Genomic DNA, 20,708 nt, shown 5'->3' on the forward strand with positions numbered 1-20,708 from the left:
CGAAAGACAAATAAACTCCAAAATAGAATTACGAAAACCCTAACCCACAAGCAAACACAACCCAGAAAACCCTAAACCCACTTACCTCGTTGATGATGATTAATTGGAAAATTGAAATGAAGAGTGCAACTGCAATCCAATGATGAAATGGCAAGTATTAGCTGCTTCCTCTGCAAATCCGAGCTTAAGAAAGATAAAGATGAAGAAATTTCCCTAATTGCAAAATTTATCCTAAATTAAAAAATTAACGTTAATTAGCCACCTGTAAAGTACACATAACACACCATAATACAAACTGTGTCACCTATAATACTCCGTTAATGATTTAAACGGCCTTACAGGAAATGACCAAATAAAACAATAAAACATGAATTGCGAAAATGATGACCATTTTAAACATTCTATCAAAATGAGAATCATCCACAACAAACACTACGAAAATGAGGACCAAAAAGGTATTAAAGCCTAAAATATATTTATTATTAATAATAGTAATTGATAACAATAAATTATATTATGAATGTGAAGTTATAAAAAACATTTTTATAAGAATAAATCAAACTTTAATATCATGAACATTTAATATTTATTATTTTTCAAACAATTGTAGTATACTAACTTTATAGATAAATCATTAATAATGAAAATGTTTTTTACTAAAATTTATTTTTAATTTATATTAAATTTTAAACTTTATTAAATAATATGAATACAGTTTTAATTAATTATACCAATAGTGGTTAACTTTTTTTTAAAAATATTGAAAAATAAACCATTTTCCTTTTTTTAAGTAAAGTTACGACGTATGAAAATTCAAATATTATTTTTTTTAATCAAAAGTGGACATTTATTTAATTTTTATTACATTAAAATATATAATTTCATTATTTTTAAGAATAATTAATATAAAATAATATTAAAATATTATGTGACAAGTTTTTTTAATGATGTTAAAATAAATGTTAAAATACACATTTGATTCTTGTTTTCGTTAGTTATGTCAATTTAGTCCAAATACTTTCTTTTTTCTATCAGATCCATTTTTGGTTAATTTTGTTTAATTTTTGTTAACGTCATTTAAATAATTAGTGGTAATGAATAAAGACGGTCACGTGTCACTTTGTAGTTTTTTTGTTTTTCTTTAACATTTTTAATTTTTAATCTTTGTATTGTTGAAAAAATGTTCACATGTCAATCCAGTCGCGTGTCACTTGACAGAGTAAATGTTTTATATTTAATTTGATCCATATATCTATTATTTTTTGTTCAATCTAGTCTTCATTGTCTTCTAACATGGAACAAATTTATCCCTTTCCAAATTGACACAAAATTTAATTTTTATATAAATATTATAATAATATTTTTATTAAAATTCATATTTTTGTTAAATACTTTTTGTTTATGATTACAACTGATTTAAAATTAGTATGAAAATTGTTAAGGATGAATACTGATACCATTGATATAAAATTTAAGAAGTTAACATTTACATAATGAAATCAAGCAATGGTGTTACTTCTCATTTTTTAACCTTTCAAAATTTTCATTATAACCCTAGACATCAAATATTTAATAATAGTGTGAATTTAAATACAAACATCATTATAACATTTATATAAAAAATAGATTTTGTTTTAATGTCACGTGTCAGATTAAATATTTTATATTCAATTTGATTCTTATATCTATTATGTTTGTTCATTATAGTTCCCACTGTCTTCTAAGATGGAACAATTTGATTCCCTTTCAGATTGAGACAAAATTTAATTTCTTTATAAATGTTATAAATATAATAATGTTTTTATTAAAATTTATATTTTTGTTAAATATTTTTGGTTTATGATTACAATTAATTTAAAATTAGTTTGTAAATGTTAAGGATGAAGACTAATATCATTGATATAAAATTTAAGAGGTTAAAAATTACATAATCAAATCAATTAATGGTGTTACTTCCTTTTTTTACAAACACCGTAAACCATTTATATAAAAAATAATTTTTGTTTTTATTTGGAAAGAATTTTTTTTTCATTTTTTTAAATGACTAAATTGAAAAAAGAAATTAAGGAATATAAAAACAAATTGAATATAAAACATTCCCTTTGACATATGACACGTATTTGGTTGACACATGAACATTTTTTAAGGATTAATAAAAAATGAAGTGACATGTAACCGTCATTATCCACTAAAATTAATTATTAAAGTTAATTATTTTAAAACGTTAACAAAAAAAAGACCACATTGAACAAAATCAACAAATTTGAGATATGATTTACAAAGTAATATGACTAAACTGACATAATTGAACAAAAATAAGAGCCAAATGTGTATTTTAAACTAAAATAAAAAACAATTTAATTATTTAATTTATTAAATAAACAAATAAATATTGTATTTATTAATAGATAAAGTTACCTAATTTGAAAATATTATCAAATCAGTTAAAATTAATTACATAATAATTATTAAAATAAATACATTTATAATTACAATAATTATACTTTATTATTTTTTGTAACATTTACAATTCTTTGTAATTAGTTTAATATAATACTTAATGGAATTAATTATATATACCAAGATGATAAAAGAAACGTACATAAGAATCAATTAAAAACCACATTCTCATTAATTATTTTTTCCATTACATTAATAGAGAACGTAATTTTAGTAATTAAATATACAAGGGATCATAAATATTTATTAAGGTTATTATTTTTATTACTTTATAATTTATAATGTTACTGTTACATCAGATTTCAACTTGATTAAGTAACATTATTATTTTTTCCTTACATAAAAAATATAGTAAATATAAACGACTCAAATTTAAATACAAATCGTTAAATAAAAATTAACCTAAACATTATAAAAAAAAAAATAGAAGCTAGTTTATAAATAAAAAAAAATCTAACTGAAATATTATTTTATCTCATCATCCATTGTAAGGTATCTCTATCACCTTGAATGATTATGATGACCCTCCATCTATGCACAAATACAATCAAATAACAATTGAAGTCAGAGAGAAAATAACTTTTTAAACAAAATTAAGTTGTGAATTATTCAAACTTGTGGATGGAATAAGGTACATTGATATTTTGAATAAACAAAATCATGAATCACTCTCAGGGATGTACAAGATTATGTTAAATCACTTATGTGACAAAAATGAACAAATAATAATAATAATAATATTAGTATTATTATCATGTTCAATTTTTTTTTTAATTTATAAAAATAAATACATATAATTTTATAAATTTTATAAATATTTTTTATTGATTTTGCAGATAACTTTTTATATTAAAATATTTATTTTAATTTTAAAAAAATTAAATAAATAAATGAAATAATTAAATTTAATAAAATGATTATCATTTTAATTTAAAAAAATAATAATAACTATTATTAAAAAACATAACTTTCCGCGCTATAACTGAATATTAACAAAGTTTTTTATATTCCTTCCTTTTATAATTAAAAAAATACAAAAGTTTCTGGTCCATTCTTTGTGTACGTGTACTCGCATCTCAGTGAACGCTGAGATAAAAGTCGCCCCACCATTACTCCTGTTCAGCGCAGCACTGAAAAATAAATAAATTAATGAACCCTTATTACATGTAAAAAGAAAAAAAAAAGACTTAATATTTTTCTGTATTTTTTTTCATCCTCAATCTTCTACACTGTGTGCTTCCATTCCATCCCATGGCTAAGCCGAAGGCTCCAAGGCGAACCCTAGAGTCATACTCAGTCAAACACATAAGCAAAACTATCAGAGGTAAACTCACTCTCTCTTTCTCACAAAACAATTTTGACAAAAAAATTTTGGATTAAATCGGACTAATTTTGTTTAGTGCTTGCTCCATTTCTTTTCCTAAATCCACACGCGCATGTTGTTGTTGTTGTCTTTCAGCTGGTGATTGCGTGCTCATGCGACCATCAGATCCGGCAAAACCCTCATATGTGGCCAGAATCGAGCGGATCGAGGCGGATGGTCGTGGCGCAAATGTGAAAATTCATGTCCGGTGGTACTATCGGCCGGAGGAGTCAATCGGTGGTCGCCGCCAGTTTCATGGCTCGAAGGAAGTTTTCCTCTCTGATCACTTTGATGTTCAGAGCACCGACACAATCGAAGGCAAGTGTACGGTCCACAGCTTCAAGAGCTACACAAAACTGGATGCTGTTGGGAACGACGATTTCTTCTGTCGGTTTGAGTACAATTCCTCCACCGGTGCCTTCAATCCGGATAGAGTTGCCGTGTGAGTCCATAGCTTATTTTTGAGATGCTGAGATATATTTTCTATTGTAGTCTTTTGCTGCCTAGTTTCAAAATTTGTTTGATTTTTGGTAGAATTGCTCGTTGGAATGAATGAACTTTCTCTCTTTATTTAACTTAAGCTGCCATCAATTCAGAAACTTAATTGAAATGTCTCTTGGTTAATGACAATTCTAGGTTTCCGTTGGTTAGTCTGGTAATGGTTCAGATTACGGGATTATTCTAGAATATATTTACTTGGTTTATTTTATTAGGATTTTATTTGTCCAGTTGGAAATGGTAAGTAGCAACTTTTTGTTAGATTCGAGAAGCTGTGAGATCTTCCTTGGATTCTGCTGACTCTGTGTGATGGAAATTGTTTAAAATTTCATTGCAGGTATTGTAAATGTGAGATGCCTTACAATCCTGATGACCTAATGGTCCAATGTGAGGGCTGCAGTGACTGGTAAGTGGAGTATTTAAAGTGATTTTATCATTAAATTATTGGCCTTCCCTCTGTTATCCTGATCTATGTAAGATGTCTGTTTGGTTTTGCGGACACTGGAATGTTCAGTTCTTTGAATATCTTGCATCATTCTAATGGAACTTTCAGTTCTATTTGTCCTTTGTCTTTTTTTTTTTTTTTCCTTTGCTGGTATCATTTGAAGAGAGTATTTTAAGTCAGCAGTAACTATGGACACATCATTTTGCCTTGTATGTCACTTTTCACTTGGACTATTCTTCACCCTAAACGGCCAGTGTTATGTATATTGGTTTGGTGTGCTGTTTTTTTCAACCTGGCTTGTTTTGCTTTTGATTAGGTTGGTAATTTCTCCCCTACCCTTCTCATTTCTCTCTAAAGGGCACTTATGTATGCGTATACTTATATTCAAAGTTATCAAACTCGCAATTTAACTGGTAAAATTGCTCGAGTTTATTCTCAAATGCATAATCGGTTTCAGGGAACTCAGTAGGATTGGGGTAGATCATGAGTTCTTTTTCCTGATTTATGTCTTCATCCACAATGCCAGTTAAAATTTATACAATTAAGGTTATTCTTGATTAATTTCTCCTTTATGGTTAGTTTACGAAAACTAACTAAGAATCAAACTGTATACACTAAAAAATTGATAAGACATCCAACTAACTATGCTAAACGTCTTCATGAAATGTGTTTATCACATACTCAAATGAATTCTGTCAAACTCATGAGTTCAACCCCAAGTTGGGTGAAATCGTGTGAGCTTAAGTATTAAATGAATTAGTTGTAGTCAATTGTTAGTTGGTGAAATAGAGTGGCCCTTTGGCGCTGGTAAGGCACTAGTGACCGAGCACATGGATGTAAAGGTGCCATTTCCATGATTTGCAGGCTTCTGTATGTGCTGTTAACAGACAAGGCCCTGCAACCTTTGCCATTACAGAGAATGGCATTGCATGTTCACTATCATCATCACCGACTGCCACAATGACCTCCCACTCCTCTACATTCTCTTGTATGTTTGGGGCGGCTCTAGTTAATGGGCAGCTGATGAGCCAGGTCATACTTAGGGTTTCAATGTTTTAGTTTGAATAACAACTTTTTCTTTGTTTTATGTAAAACGTAACAAAACATAATAAACTAAATAATATTAATAATAGCATTGCAAAATAAAGTGGTAATATAATAAAAGTATAGAATATAATAAAAAATATGATATTATTACAAAGTATGAAAAAATATTTAAAGCATAATGTTGTATGCACTTATGCCACATTTTTAGTTGGTGTTGATTGAACTTGTTTACCAGTAATGCAATACTAGATTTAGCTACTTCATTGTGCGATTGAAACATCCAATTATTACGATATTTATAGGCATATATGAAGTAAACTTTTATGGAATTTATTTAGCTGCCCACACATTGCATATATTCATGGATTGTTGCATGCATTTAAGTGTTATGCAACTCTTTTGTGTGTTGGTTATTGACATCAGGGTCGTAGCTTAAGAGAACTAAGTTTCTTTAAGTATAACTATTTGTAATTGTTCTTGGCCATAAAAGTAAGTTCGAGATGGAACCTAAAGCAAACAATACTTTAGTTGGCCATGTTATTCGTCTTTCTTAATTTGGCAAACCTTGCCATCAGCTACTGATAAGGTATTTCATTAGTTTCTTATTTCTTTACTTATTATGGTTATCTACTATAGTATAGACAATTATCAAAGCTAACTTGTTTCAGGAATTTCATATCTTGTCTAAAATATCGTAACAAATTCATCAAAAAAGATCATGCACTTTGAATTCATTATTGTACTTTAGTGCTTCCACACTTCATGTATGCATGCAATGACACTCAAGTAAATGTGCCAAATTCATAGCAGAAATCTGATGTTCCCTATAAATAAACTTGATGATTAAACCATATGAAATAAACTCATAAAAACATAAGTTCTTAATGTGAAAAAAAATTCAAAAGGGGTAATTTCTTCAAATCATTTGAGTCCTTATAAAACATTGTCATTGTGGGGGTAATGATTAATCAAAACTTTTTTTAGTACCACACTCGTTGCTCATTTCTTGATTTGAGATTTATGTGAGTTTGCACAAGTTTTAAGAGTTTACTTAAGTTAATCAGAAAAGAGTTCGATAGCGAGTTAACTTATTTTTTTCTATTTAGGATCGTACACTCAAGAGTTTGATAACCTTGTTCATGGCTATAGCTGCTCACCCATGATATAGTCCTCAAAAGCCCATTTTTACCTGGGAAGCAGCATGTTCAGGTTTTTTAAGTGTAAAATTGCAATTTCTCCCCCATTTTCTAATGTGTTTTTTGCTTTAAAAAAATAGGATTTGAATTCTTCTTCCTTGCCCTTTGCTGCATTGCATTAGAAAGTTTCCTATGTATTGACTTTTTTTTCTTCACATTTCATAAGATTTTTTTTTCCAGTGTTTCTTTCATCTTTTTCCTTTAAACTTCATTCTGCTAATTTTAATCTAATTTGTTATGTTCTTTTTATATGAATAGTGAATGTACGATATCCATGTGCATGGTTATTCCACTGGCAATTCAAACGGTAGGGACGTCCACAAACTAGCTAAGCAATAGCCTTTAGATTTGACGTGATGATCAACTAATTAGTTCATGGAACAACTGAATTAAATTCCTGGAACCCTAGTCTTAAAGGAAGAGAACATAACTTTTATTCATAGCAAATTTGGTATCCTCGTCATTCTCAGTATAGAACTAACTAAAGATCTGCTTTGTGAATGTTGAGATGTTTTACAAGTTTTTATCGGAGGCACAATAAATATGTTAGGTTAACTAGTAAGCCATTTTTAAGAATGGGCTTTAAGATCTAGGGCCATTAGTTAGTTTTATAAAGCATGATGAATAAAGGATTTTTGACCTTCGACACCTCTTTCAATGAGGATTTGTGGATTTGAAAATAATTTGTTTTGCAACACGTGCCATTATCTTTTGGATGTCGGGATGTGTGAATATAGTCTTCAGCACGATAATTGATTTTTCAGGTTCCATCCTGCTTGCATAGACATGACTGTTGAAGAAGCCAAAAGGCTTGACCACTTCTTTTGTGAAAGCTGCTCTGCCGAAGGTCAAAAAAAGTTGCAGAACTCTCATTCCGCTTCTAGACTCTCAGATACAAAGGTATTCCAAATATCTGTTGTTTGATAAGTGAGTTGTTTTCACTTTTCAGAACTTTATACCATTGAATCGACTCACTGAAGCTTTGGAGAAGTTGATATCTTCTATCATTTATTGGTTTGCTAAATTCTATTCCTTGTCAAATGATTATATCCTCAATATCCTGTGATTTCATGGTCAGATGCGTCATCAGTTGGTTCATTTGTATGTAGGAAGTCACCTATTGAGTAAGATAATGAGTGCCATTGCGAATTAATATTTCTTTTGTGAAATAACAAAATTTGTTGTGACTGACATGCATTCGGTATTTCGTATCTTTTTCCAATCCTTTTTTGCTTAACTTAACGTTTCGTTATGGTTAATGTGGTTTTTGGGACTTCATTAATTTAGTATGGCTTGAATGCCTATGGACAGTGCTACCATTTTATTTGTGTATACCTACCATGATATTTCACATAAGAATTATCAGTTTTGACCATCTGAATAGTGTAGATATCTGAATTCTTCTTCTTAGGCATTGCCATGGAATAACATTAATCTGTTATTGTTGAAGTTGGATGGTATTGGTCAGTCAGTATAAGGATTTACGTGTGAGAGTAGTTTCCATATAATATTTCTACTGAAAAAAAGGAAGGATTGATGTATTAATATCTTTGTGTTGCTTGGTATTGTGCAGGTGGACACTAAACGCCGTCGTAGGCAATAGTGTGATAGTATATAAAGCATGATAAAATGAGTTAGATCTGTAATGAATGTACTGGAGATGTCGCTTTTCTAATCCTGGGTAGGAGCCAGACAAAGACAGAGACAAAGTTATGTTGTTGTAAGTTGTAGTCGATCACTTTCACAAAGAGACTAGTTTGGAAACTTATTTGGTTGGAGGACTAATGCAGTTTCCTTTGAAGTGGAGGACATGTTTATGTAATTATATAGTGTAGATTTTGTCTCTTCTCTTCTGGTTCTTGTTCTGAGTCGGACGGACTGCTGTAAAGTATTTTACTTATTTATGAGAGCAGTAGACACTCAATTCTTTCTTTCTACTCATAAACGTAGGCAGAGATCTAGATTTTCAATCCACCGCTGAATTGCATGCCAGGGAATTTCGAAAATACTGTTTTTTTATTCTTTTATCATTGAAAGGATGGAAAATATTTTTAAGTAATATCCGTTTAAATAATTGTAATTGATACTAATAAAAATATTTTTTAATTGATTTTAGTTAAAAATTCTTCACAAATTATATCTGAAAAATAGTATCAAAAAAATTAAAAAAGTCACTAGTCTTGATACTATATTTATATATTTTTTTATATTTAAAGATAGTTGAAATAAACTTTCCTGTTGTTTTGAGGTAACCACTTTCTCACTTTTAACATAGTGTAACAACCACAATTGTACAACTATTAAACCCAAATCCCAAATTTAAATACATTAATATCGTAGTTTATCTGAAGTCACTTAACTCGTCATAAATATAGATTGAATATGCACTGACTCGCAAATTTGGCCCGTATCCTAAACAACATATTTTATTAAAGGTAACGGTGTTTTAATTACAATTTTTTATCATTTTTTCTTATAATTTTATGTATTATTTTTTAAATAAATTTAAAATATTAAAAATAATAAAATAAAAAATTATTTAGAAAATATTATCTAAAATTATAAAATAAAGTTATCAAAATTTAGTAATTAAAAAATTATTTTATAAAAAAAATTATTTATTACAGTATAGAATTATAATAACAAAAAATAATCAGCAGCGAGAACACAGCTCACGTACTTTCTAGTTGTATTTAGTATAGCAAGAGTAAAACTGAGCTATAGGGGATTAAAACGACGTCGCCGTCGAGCGTGTAGCGAGTGTCGTAGAGAATTGTGATTCCCGACGCAAATGCCACACATGCACCGACTTCTCCACATTTATCCTTTCGAGGTCGGCATTTTCTGCCACTGCAACGCCTCCCCACGTTCTTTCTCCACGTGTCCCTCTTCCATTCGTCCCATCACAGATCACTCTCCCCCTCTTTTCTCCCACCATCGCACACCCTCACACCATACCTCACTCGCTCTATTATTCAACCCATTAAATCATGAATAAAAGTTAACAAAACATTTTCTTTCTCAAATTGGTTGGTGCATGTAACCCAGCCCATTAATTATTTTCCGTGTAAAATACTTTTATTTTTATAGTTTCCGAATAATAAATGCTGTAAATTGTTGAAAGAAACCAATTATTTCTTTTGTAAAGATTGAGAAAAATTATCAGTAACAAAAGTAAAAATATGAAAACTGTATTTCAGTAATTTAAAATATGGCATGGGTTTAAAGAAAAATATATAACGTATGTGATGACTAAATTTAATATTATTAATTAAATCAGTCACCCATTACAACTCTATGAGAATGAATTGAGAAAAGATTTTGCTTATTACACACTGCACGAGGTTGGGTTTGGAGCCAAATTCATAGGCGTGAATATGGAGAGTTGCAAATAAAGGCGCGTGAAATAACTCTTTTCTTTCTTTCATTTCATTAACTTAATCCACACGTCGGTTACCACCTTTTTATTTTCTTAATCGCGGATAGTGCGCGTCATGCCAAGTATAAATGGTGTCCCACTCTTGCATCTTAAAATCATCCAATTCGATTCATTTCTTTTCTAAGAAACTCATCACCTTGCTTTTTGCAGTGCCAGCTAAGTTTCTTTCCGTTGAGTTTGTTATTGTTGTGATATCAGTTACTGATCCGATCATGGCAGAGGAAACCCAGAACAAGTACGAGACCCCTCAGAGCAGTGAGGTGGAGGTCCAAGATCGTGGGGTTTTTGACTTTCTTGGTAAGAAAAAGGAAGAAGAGAAGCCTCAGGAAGAGGTGATCGTCACCGAGTTTGAAAAGGTCACAGTGTCAGAGGAGGAGAAGAAGGAAGAAGAAGGAGAGAAGAAGCACAGCCTCTTGGAAAAACTTCACCGATCTGACAGCAGCTCTAGCTCTGTAAGTCTTTTTTCTCATTTCCATGCAAAAATTTGTATATATTTCTGTGTATGTGTATGTATGTAAATTGTTCATCTATAGTTATTGATGATATGTTTTAATCAGTCTTAAAGTTTATGGAGTTTTGTTAATGAAACATTTCTGATGGATATTTAACATGATTGTTGTTGAAAAACACTGATCCAATCTAATGTGTGTGCAGTCAAGTGAGGAGGAAGGAGAAGATGGAGAGAAAAAGAAGAAGAAGAAGAAGGAGAAGAAGAAAATAGAGGACACAAGTGTTCCGGTGGAGAAAGTTGAGGTGGTGGAAACTGAGGAAAAAAAGGGGTTTCTTGACAAGATTAAGGAGAAGCTACCAGGGCACAAGAAGACAGAGGAGGTGACAGTTGTTGCTGCTCCTCCACCACCACCTGCTGCCACCGCATCGGAACACGGTGAGGGTGGTCATCATCATGAAGGAGAGGGGAAGGAGAAGAAAGGTATCTTAGAGAAGATAAAGGAGAAGCTTCCCGGTTACCACTCCAAGACAGAGGAGGAGAAAGAAAAGGAGAGTGGTGGTCACTGAGATTGAGACAAGGCTTCTTTGTTTTGTTGGGTTTGTTGGAGATGATTGTGGTGTGCTTTGTTTTTCATTTCTCATCATATCAAAGCCTTGTGGGGTTCTTATCTTTTCTGTTTCTTGATGCATACTTTACTTTATTATTGTGTATGTATCTATCTTGCATATACAAAAGTTTGTTTAGGTTTCCTTTTTTTTTTTTCTTCATAACTTTGTTTGTTTGAAGTAAAATGAAAAAAAAAATGTATTGAAACAAATTTAGCTCAATAATGTACTAATTATTTGTGTTTTAGGATTTCCTTTTTCAAATAATCGTCGTCCTTACAGATTTTATGCACCCTAATAATTGTTGATTTCGTGTATATATTCATAACTGAATTCAACGACTTTACGTCCCAATCCAATTAATTGAGATTGTACATTATTTGAAAACAGTTTAATTGATTTGGCATAAACATTTTATTATCTTACTAAATTTAAGCTTTATTTTGTTTTACCATGTTCACGTTCTTAAATTCAGAAAGTGAAACATAAATTATTCAATTTTAAAGACTTTGTAGTTTGTTTAAATAAAATTATCAGAGAATGAAAAATTAAGTTGTTAATTTTGAGGATTTTTAATAATGGTATAGTTTTAGTAAGTCCCTACCGATGGGAGTGCCTGACTTCAAAATGCCTCACAAATCACGAACGTTGACACGTTGCTGTTGACTGGTGGACAATACTTATCTAATATTCAATTAATGAGAGTTTTTATTTGAATACTTTCTCAGCATTATTTTTAATTTTTATGCCAAGAATATATACTTATCTAAATATTATGCCAAAAAATATAATTTGAATTTGAGAGTAATTTTAAGAAGATGATGTGTTTACAGCTTTGTGTAATGCTCGAGTATGTTGTGGTGCCAAATTTTAATGTGAATGTTTTATATTTTGATATGATGGTTAAATGAGATTTTATTTTTGGACACTCACTAAGTTAAATTTAATTTAAATTTTTCTATTTTATACATACATACATACATTACCAACACATTTTTTATAATTCGAATTTATGTGAATGCAAACAATAGGTAAACTATCTTTCTTATTCCGCAAGAATCGTATATTACTTCTACTTGGATTACTTGTTCAAAGGGTCATACATATCCTTTTCAAATTTACAAGTCACACATCCTCAAATCTATCACACACAATAACTTATGAATTTTTTTGAAATTAAATAGCTTCATAATTTAATAGAATTTATCTTTTAAACTTTTATCAAAATAACATATATTTCTAAAAATTAATTTAAAATATTAAAATAATACATTAGTTATATATTTTGATAGACATAGTTTGTTTCTTTAATCGTAAACTAGTACACCGAATGTACGAGTTGTATTTTATTTATTTTGTATATTAAAATAATATAATAGTAAAAATATTTTGTAATGAAATATTATGAAAATTAATATATTATTGTAAATTTTATTATTAAAGTAATGAAGTAGTAAATTTAAGTGATATAATAATAATTTTAGTTTTAAATATAATAAATAAAATTGATATTAAAATATAATATAATTAATTAATTTTACAAAATAATTATAATAGTCTGTGTGTGTGTCTACGAATTTTTAAATGATAAAATAATCAGAATGATATATTTTAAAAGTCACTGCTGCTCTTAATTATATTTTAGGTTCTCACAATTTAAATTTTAAAAAGAAAAAATACCAATAAAACAATAAAATATAAAAAAAATGAACTTAACCAAATTATTTAATAAAAGTTCAACTAAAATATCAAAATTTTCGATATAATTTAAACTTAACCCAAAAAGTTAATTACTCCTGCCAAAGATTATTCCAACGTCTCAGAACAGGAATTGATATCGTTATGTATCGAATTTATGTGTACAAATGTCCTTTCAACTTTAAAATTTCAAAATTGAACTCACTTAAACTTTTGAAATGAGGAAAAGATAAATAATATTCTTGGTCTATGTTCTAGGGCATTCTATTTGGGGCAATAATGGAAACAGTGGCATACCCCACTTCAAAGAGACAAAGACCTCTGAAATTATGAATGTTGACCATTTGTTGTTGCTTGTGGACTCTATAACCCATATTAAATTTTCTGTTAGGATTCTTTAATTCTGAAATTATTTGTTGGCCCTCTTGTAGGGTATACACATTTTCTTCTTTAAACACGCACCTACGCAAGCGCCATTCATGGACCTCAGTTACAACTTCAATCATGGCCCATTTAAACATAAAACTACTAAACCTCAGCCTTTACACTCTGAATTAAAGCATTAATTGTTATTAACTTCTATAAAATAAAAATCATATACATTCACGAAAATTTTATACATATACACAAGAAATCTGAAATATATATATATTATACCTGTAAGATCATAAAGTACAATAAGACAAAAGTTTCAGAGAGATTGACATCTGAATATCTATGACCTGTCTCTTAGGTCTTCAACATATGACATGTTAATACTGGATTAGTGTATTGTATGTGGTCAAAATGCCCCTATAGCCTGATCGAGTACAAGTTGACCTTCTAGGACAACATGTACCCAACCCACACCAACAAACCCACATGAGATTACTGTCATTAAGAACAACTAAGTTTGATGTTAATTGTGTTAGCTCAACCAAGTAAGGTCCATGAAGAGTGGTGTAAAAAGACACATTTTAAGAAGTACATTAATTACGTGTTCATTTGTACTTATTATCTGACACATCATACTGATCTTGACTTCAAAGTGTATTTTACATGTATATTTCCTCATTTATGACGTTCGATGATGAGTCCTCTTAAAATTTGAAGATGTATACCTAAGTTATGACATTTTAAACATTTTATAAGACTTTACATGATATATCTCAGTTTCGCAATATATTATTTTTTCTGTTGTGTTTCTTATGTAAAAAAATTTAATATTGAAACGTTTAAGTTTGAATTTAACTTTTTAATTGAAATTATGGGACAAATTAATTGTAACTATATGCTCAAATTTTTTTAAAATTAAATTTAAAAAGTACTAATCAATCCTTACGTATATTTACAATTTAGAAATAAGTATATATTGATTAAGAGAAGTGATATATAAACAAAATAAAGAAAAAGGACAGAAACATGACGAAGGAGAGAGAGAGAGAGGAATATAGAAAATCCTAACATATTTTAAAATCTTAAAGTTCGCATCCATAGCCCCACAGCAAATAGACCATTTATTCTTAAATACAGGAAAACTATGTCCGTGTTTGTATTTTTTAAAAATATAAATGAAACAATATGGGTCATTATTAAATATTGTAATGAAATATTTATATATATTTTTCAAATAATATTATAAAAATATTTTAATTTTTATTAATTGTCATAATTATACAATAAAGACAAAAATAATATTTTCATTACAACCATTTATATCTTTAGTTTCTTGTAGATAGTAGAAACTGAAAAATTAGTTAAGAAAAATAAAAGTATAAAAGGATTCAAAAGAATAAAAAATGTTATTGCAGGTAGAAGCACCCATTTAATCAACATTATCTCGATCACAAGACAATACGTCTTGATTTCTTGTTAATCATAACGTACCTCATTAAAACAACCAACAAACATCTAATTATGCAAAATTACTTTTTTAATTAAGATTATGACATCAACAGAAGTACTTTAGATTTGGGCCAATAGCAATATGAGCCCATACTAGGCTCACGACTGAAAAGCCCATTATAGAGTAATATAATTAAAGCAAAACCCACAAATAAATAAATTTATTTTACAGCACCTTTATTATTATTAAGGGTTAAATTTGGTTTTGGTCTTTAACTTTCAATAAATTTTAGAATTAGTCAATTTTAAAATTTTAGACTAATTTAATTTTTCATTTCTTGAAATATATAAATTTAATCATTTTAATCAAACTTTTGTAGATTTATTCGATAGGAAATCTTCTCCGAATAAATTTAAAAGATCAAGAAAATTAAGAGAAAGACACATATATTGAAAATGTAGATACTGTACCATGTTTTCAGACATTACTTTTATTTTAATACATGATTTTCTAGATATGACTAACCTAGTCTCATTCACTATTCTTGATGTTTACCTATAGTTTTTATTTTTAGCTTAATCTTACAATTTAAAAGATACAATAAAGCGATTAAAAAAAATTATTTAGTAATGACTCAAATGTTTTAGTTTAATTTTTTCTAATTTATTTTTTAATTTATACTTAACTTTTTTTTATCATCTAACATTATAAGAAAACTTTTAAATAATAATCAATTATAGTGACAACAAATTGTTAATCATGATCAATTTAAATACCAATTTATGAAACTAATTATTGGTTACTAAAATGATCACTATTATGAATAAAAAATTATAATTGGTCGTTAAATTAATCATTAGTTAATTAAAGACTAATTTATAAACAATTTTCTTTAGCTAAAATTTTGATAATTAATATTTAGAGACAATTTATAAGCTAATTTTTTTATAGTGCAATCTTGAAAGCTAAATTTTATATACCAATTATAATTTTTTATTTATAATAATAATTATCTTAGTAATCATTAATTTTTTTATTTTACAGATTATTATTTAAATTAGACATTATAGTTAAAAAAAATTGATTGTTAATGAAATTTTTTGTTTTAGTGTAAAATCAGAAGACAAAAGTTATTTACCGTTCGAGCAATAATGTAAAATTAATTAAAATTCTACAATCATAAAACAACTTTTGAGTGAGTACCTTTAAACAATGATAAAATAGCCATTTATTTGTACAACAAAAACTGTTCATGTTAGCGTAACTTTTGATTGTTTTTTTTTTGGGTTTTTAAATTATTTAAATAGTTAAAAGTACTACAACTAATATTTAAATTTAAAGCATATATTCTGATGTTATAAATTATTGTTAAATTGAGAATAAATGTTTTATTCAGAAGTAAAACTCATTTTTAATTGAACTCATTAAAATAATCCAGTTTTAACCTTTGTTTTTAACAATCCTAGCCTAATCTAAACACGAATAAGTTTTATGCTTCTCTCTCTCCAATTATCACATGACTTAGTATATAAACATATGTTTGTTATGATTAGATTAGCATATAAAAGGTATCTAATAACATTAAGTAAAGCATCGAACCAAGCTTTATAGGGTACATTGCATCAAACTATATTTACTATTACTTTAACATATTATTCCAGACAAGAATCAAATAGGCTACATATGTATTATGGGTTAGGTACAGGAAAAAAAAAAGGACAATCTATGAAGTTTATATTATTTGTCGTATATATATTTGTATTTATTTATAAAGTTAATCATATTAATTAATTTTTAAAATATGTGTTCTACATTTATCATTTATTTCAACTTTGATCAATATTTAAGTTTTTTTTTTTTTTTCATTTCTTCTGTTTATTTCTTAAAACCAGACACAATATTAACGCGTGTGAATTCAAATTCCATCAGAATCAACTGAGAATTGGTTATAGGTAAATAAGATTAGATATTGATATATGTACTTCGTTGTTCATTTTCATGTTGCATATTTCCTATTGAAAAATTTGTAAAAATGAAAGTTATAGAGAAATTATCAGATTTGTTAAATTGGATTAGTAAACATAATCGTGTTTGATAAATATAATTTTTGTTCCACTTTAAGGAAGATGTGATTATTAAACACAACCTCTAATTTTTCCTTTGTTTTTTCTCATTAAAATCGTGTTTATTAAGTGTGATTTTAGCAGAAAATTAAATAAAAAGTTGAAATTGTGTTTGTGAAATATGATTTCTTCAAAACAAAGTTATGTTTCTTATGATTTACTGAGTTTTTTTTTTTTCTAATTTGATTGTTTTGATAATTTTTGTGAGAAATTATAACATAATGATACATTTCCCTCTTACTTCAACACAATTTTACAAAATAAAATATTTGATACATTTTAACTTCGATACTTCGTCATTGTAATTATGTACGAGAGTAATTTAGACCTATCATTTGTTGGAGCCTACCTACCGTAGAATACAGTAATTGGGGTAAACATGCATTATAAAATTTTTGTATATCAAATTCAACTTTTACATTAAAATTTTATTTATTAACTTTAATATTTAAAATTTGTCTCAAAAAGATTGAAAAGAGAAAAAGCTACTTAAATTGTCACTGGTCTCATAACATACGTAAAACTATTTTGAGTACCAAAATAAACTTTGCAGTTAATGATTAAAAGAATTTTCGTCCCTACACATTTTTTCTTCAACCTTTTAAGTATCTTTTTACAAAGAAAATCGTGATAGAAATAAAAAAATTTGAAATCGACAATACCTTGAATATAAAAATACTATCTTAATAGACTGCAAATTTGATTTCTAATTTGAAAATAAGGCGTGCTAATTTGATTTCTGAAAAGTGTTTAGTAGAAGAGTGAAATATATAATTGGGATAGCATGGCATGGGATGAAATAATAATAAAAAGACAGTTGTATTTTGATAATTTTCCTTACAAGCCAATAAAAACACAATTTTTTTTAACTACTATTTAATACTACTCCTTGTAACTATTTTTTTTTTAAATATAAAAATTAACTTTTATTAAAACTATTTTATCTTTATATAAATTATCAAATAATCGTGTCATATAATTTTTTTCCCAACAAAAGGAACAAAAAAGCCTACAAAACCAAGCTCCGGAAAGTCCTCAGCTGCCAAACGGCACGCTGTCTCTTTTAGTCGTACGTGTATCGTGTGTGCATCTTCTCATCCACAAACGTTGGGTTTGATGCACTCTATTCACTCCACACATATCACCAAATTTATGCATATAATATACATAATTTAATATAAAATTTAAGATAGTCATTACCATGCATGTATGTTGTTTTTTAAAATCAGTTTTTTAATAATATAACAAAAAAACATCATCAAAGGTAACAGAAGTGTAGAGAGTGCAGAATAACGAGGGAGTTGAGGATCTAAACATTATCATCAACAAAAATCTAAAAAGGGAATCATAGCAGCAGCAAAGCAAGAGGACAAAACTGCCAAACTTAGCGGCGGCCACATGCTAAATTACACGTCAAAACTACGACAAAAATTATACAATAACTCTTAATTTTTTGACTCATCTTTTATTTTTATTTTATAACGTGATTTAGTGTAAATTATTAATTATTTTAAAAGAAAAGATAATCAATAATCTACACTAAATCACGTCAGAAAATAAAAAGATGAAAAAATGAGAGTTATAGTATCATTGTTCAAACTCATCAAAGAAGGTATATGAATTACTTAAGATCTTGGGTATGGGAAATATGGCATACCGGGTCTGAAGGAAGCAAGTGGAAATGGATATGGTGGTGGAGGAAAAGAAGGGTCACTGCTATCTCTACTGTGGATTGAACCATGCTGTTCATCAACAACACCACTGCAACTCTCACCCTTGTTAACAATCTTATACCTTTCTTCAGGGCCTTCGTCATATAGTATTCCACTAAACACACGCCCCCCAATGTTCACACTTGTTTGATACGCTATTTCATTTACCGCATCATCCATGGAGCGAACCTGAACGCACCGAAACATAGCCATCGAATTCGTAGCACAAGGAAATTTCGTCTCTAAACCTGAAACTAACAAAAAAAAAAAAAAAACAGAAAAGGAAAAAGTGTTATATAGATGGATCTTAAATTTGGATTTATGTGTAGAAATAGTAACCTGAATATGGATTGATCTGGTTGTGGTTTTGAGGAATATTATCTGTGTGAAAGTTGTGCGAAGATGAAGGTGGATGATCCTTGTTGCGCCTCCTATCCACAGGAGTCCATGTACTCTTGACATGGGTTTGGCAGTGAAAGCCTTTGTTCTTGCAACAAGTTCTGCACCTTGAATATGAACATTCCTTCTTCGCTTGGTTCCCACAGTCTTGGCACTTAGAACCCCTTGACACTACTTCTTCTTCAACTTCTGTTGTTCCTCTTTGCATCTTCTCTTTTCTCTACCAACTCATCACACTCTTCTCTCACTGAGCTCATCCATGGCTCCAATTAATAATTATAACCTTCTCTTTGTTAAAAAATCACTGTTACCAAAGTATTATTTATATATAATAGTGTGCACTTTGCTCGAGTTCTAAAATACCAGCATGAGAATCGATTCTAGGTTGAAGTAAAATCCACGTCACCCAACCACTACACAAAAACATAGCAGTAATTAAAAAGAAGGTGTTCGAATAAGGGAAAAGCAAATTAAAGGGTCCATTGTACTCGGTACTCACGACAAAATGCAGGTATATATAATTAAGCAATGGGTTTAGAGAGTGAATCACTTGAGTGTGAGGGTGAATCTTCAACAGTTTGGATGTCTTTGGTTTGCATGTTCTGAAACTTGCAATTATTGGTTCTGTATGAGACAGATATAAAGTTAGCGTGTCGAAAAAGTGATTTTTCCTATGTATTTGTCTTCAAATATTAGGAACATGTCTTTTGAAAGTTATTCACTTACATTTGGCGCTGTTCCTCCGTGTACGATGGTTTGAAATTCCACATCCATTAGAGATAAGATAATTTTATAGTACATAAATGAAGTGATGATTTTTTTAGGATTGAATTAAAGATTGCTAATGAACCATCCATTAATTTTTAATTCTAAATGTATATATTTGGGCAGAAGGTAAATGAATTCGTCTATATCCTTTTTTTTTCTTGATTTTCAGACGATTGATATTTAAAAAGAAAAATCTAAATTTGCATTGTATGCATTTCATTTTGTGGAATTCCATGTCTAACTGTTATGTATTTGGGCCGCTGGGCTACTAGGTTTCTGGGCTATCTTAGACAGTCTTTGGGCCTTGGATCTCAACCCGGAACAGCAGTCTGTCAGCATGAAATTTTAACAAATAATAGAATGTATATTTCTAATGTTTTTCACACAAATACGTTTGTTTCAACAAATAAGAAATCTTATCAGAATAAATTTTTAAATTTAATTTAACCTTATGAAATTTGCATTTATATGTAATAAATTTACCTTAATATGACATGTACATATACATAATCCATATATGAAATGTTAGTATATATGTACAATACATCATTCTATATATTATATGGTTGAACTATAGTGTGTGTGGTAATGGATTACTCTCCTTATAAATTAAGGGTAACATGCCCAATGCTTATTATTGTACCTTTAGATGTCATGTTTTGGTTGGAACAATTGTAGC

The 20,708-nt window shown here is 28.8% G+C and overlaps 3 protein-coding genes across 4 annotated transcripts; 2 read left to right on the forward strand and 1 right to left on the reverse strand.

Moving 5' to 3' along the window:
- Positions 1 to 3,572: 3,572 nt before the first annotated feature.
- SHL1 (PHD finger family protein / bromo-adjacent homology (BAH) domain-containing protein) lies at positions 3,573 to 8,946 on the forward strand. Its single transcript, XM_028047411.2, has 5 exons — positions 3,573 to 3,784; positions 3,920 to 4,265; positions 4,659 to 4,727; positions 7,774 to 7,909; positions 8,583 to 8,946. The coding sequence occupies exons 1-5, from the start codon at positions 3,712 to 3,714 to the stop codon at positions 8,610 to 8,612; spliced, it is 654 nt and encodes a 217-aa protein (XP_027903212.1). The 5' UTR covers positions 3,573 to 3,711; the 3' UTR covers positions 8,613 to 8,946.
- A 1,588-nt stretch (positions 8,947 to 10,534) lies between these two features.
- Positions 10,535 to 11,751, forward strand: ERD14 (Dehydrin family protein). Its single transcript, XM_028047409.2, has 2 exons — positions 10,535 to 10,900; positions 11,103 to 11,751. The coding sequence occupies exons 1-2, from the start codon at positions 10,661 to 10,663 to the stop codon at positions 11,463 to 11,465; spliced, it is 603 nt and encodes a 200-aa protein (XP_027903210.2). The 5' UTR covers positions 10,535 to 10,660; the 3' UTR covers positions 11,466 to 11,751.
- Positions 11,752 to 18,451: 6,700 nt separating this feature from the next.
- LOC114164350 (protein SHI RELATED SEQUENCE 3-like) lies at positions 18,452 to 19,644 on the reverse strand. Of its 2 annotated transcripts, none has more exons than XM_028048986.2 (2): positions 19,202 to 19,644; positions 18,452 to 19,116 (listed from the first exon to the last, which is right to left on the reverse strand). In XM_028048986.2, the coding sequence occupies exons 1-2, from the start codon at positions 19,467 to 19,469 to the stop codon at positions 18,776 to 18,778; spliced, it is 609 nt and encodes a 202-aa protein (XP_027904787.1). In that variant the 5' UTR covers positions 19,470 to 19,644; the 3' UTR covers positions 18,452 to 18,775. The 2 variants fall into 2 exon arrangements, with proteins under 2 accessions (XP_027904787.1, XP_027904788.1); XM_028048987.2 differs by having other exon boundaries at positions 18,452 to 19,110; positions 19,202 to 19,493.
- Between the last annotated feature and the right edge of the window lie 1,064 nt (positions 19,645 to 20,708).

The sequence above is a fragment of the Vigna unguiculata genome, chromosome 9 (assembly GCF_037176805.1).
Source record: "Vigna unguiculata cultivar grain cowpea cultivar isolate G323 ecotype 2 chromosome 9, ASM3717680v1, whole genome shotgun sequence".
Taxonomy (NCBI): domain Eukaryota; kingdom Viridiplantae; phylum Streptophyta; class Magnoliopsida; order Fabales; family Fabaceae; genus Vigna; species Vigna unguiculata.

What these genes read in the sequence shown, in the direction of transcription:
- SHL1 (XM_028047411.2), top strand. Translation starts at nt 3,712, where the DNA reads ATGGCTAAGCCGAAGGCTCCAAGGCGAACCCTAGAGTCATACTCAGTC. An exon ending in CATAAGCAAAACTATCAGAG is followed by an intron (nt 3,785 to 3,919) that starts GTAAACTCACTC and finishes GTTGTCTTTCAG; the next exon opens with CTGGTGATTGCGTGCTCATG. An exon ending in TGTGAGGGCTGCAGTGACTG is followed by an intron (nt 4,728 to 7,773) that starts GTAAGTGGAGTA and finishes TTGATTTTTCAG; the next exon opens with GTTCCATCCTGCTTGCATAG.
- ERD14 (XM_028047409.2), top strand. Translation starts at nt 10,661, where the DNA reads ATGGCAGAGGAAACCCAGAACAAGTACGAGACCCCTCAGAGCAGTGAG. An exon ending in CTGACAGCAGCTCTAGCTCT is followed by an intron (nt 10,901 to 11,102) that starts GTAAGTCTTTTT and finishes ATGTGTGTGCAG; the next exon opens with TCAAGTGAGGAGGAAGGAGA.
- LOC114164350 (XM_028048986.2), bottom strand. Translation starts at nt 19,469, where the DNA reads ATGCAAAGAGGAACAACAGAAGTTGAAGAAGAAGTAGTGTCAAGGGGT. An exon ending in CCAGATCAATCCATATTCAG is followed by an intron (nt 19,117 to 19,201) that starts GTTACTATTTCT and finishes TTTTTTTGTTAG; the next exon opens with TTTCAGGTTTAGAGACGAAA.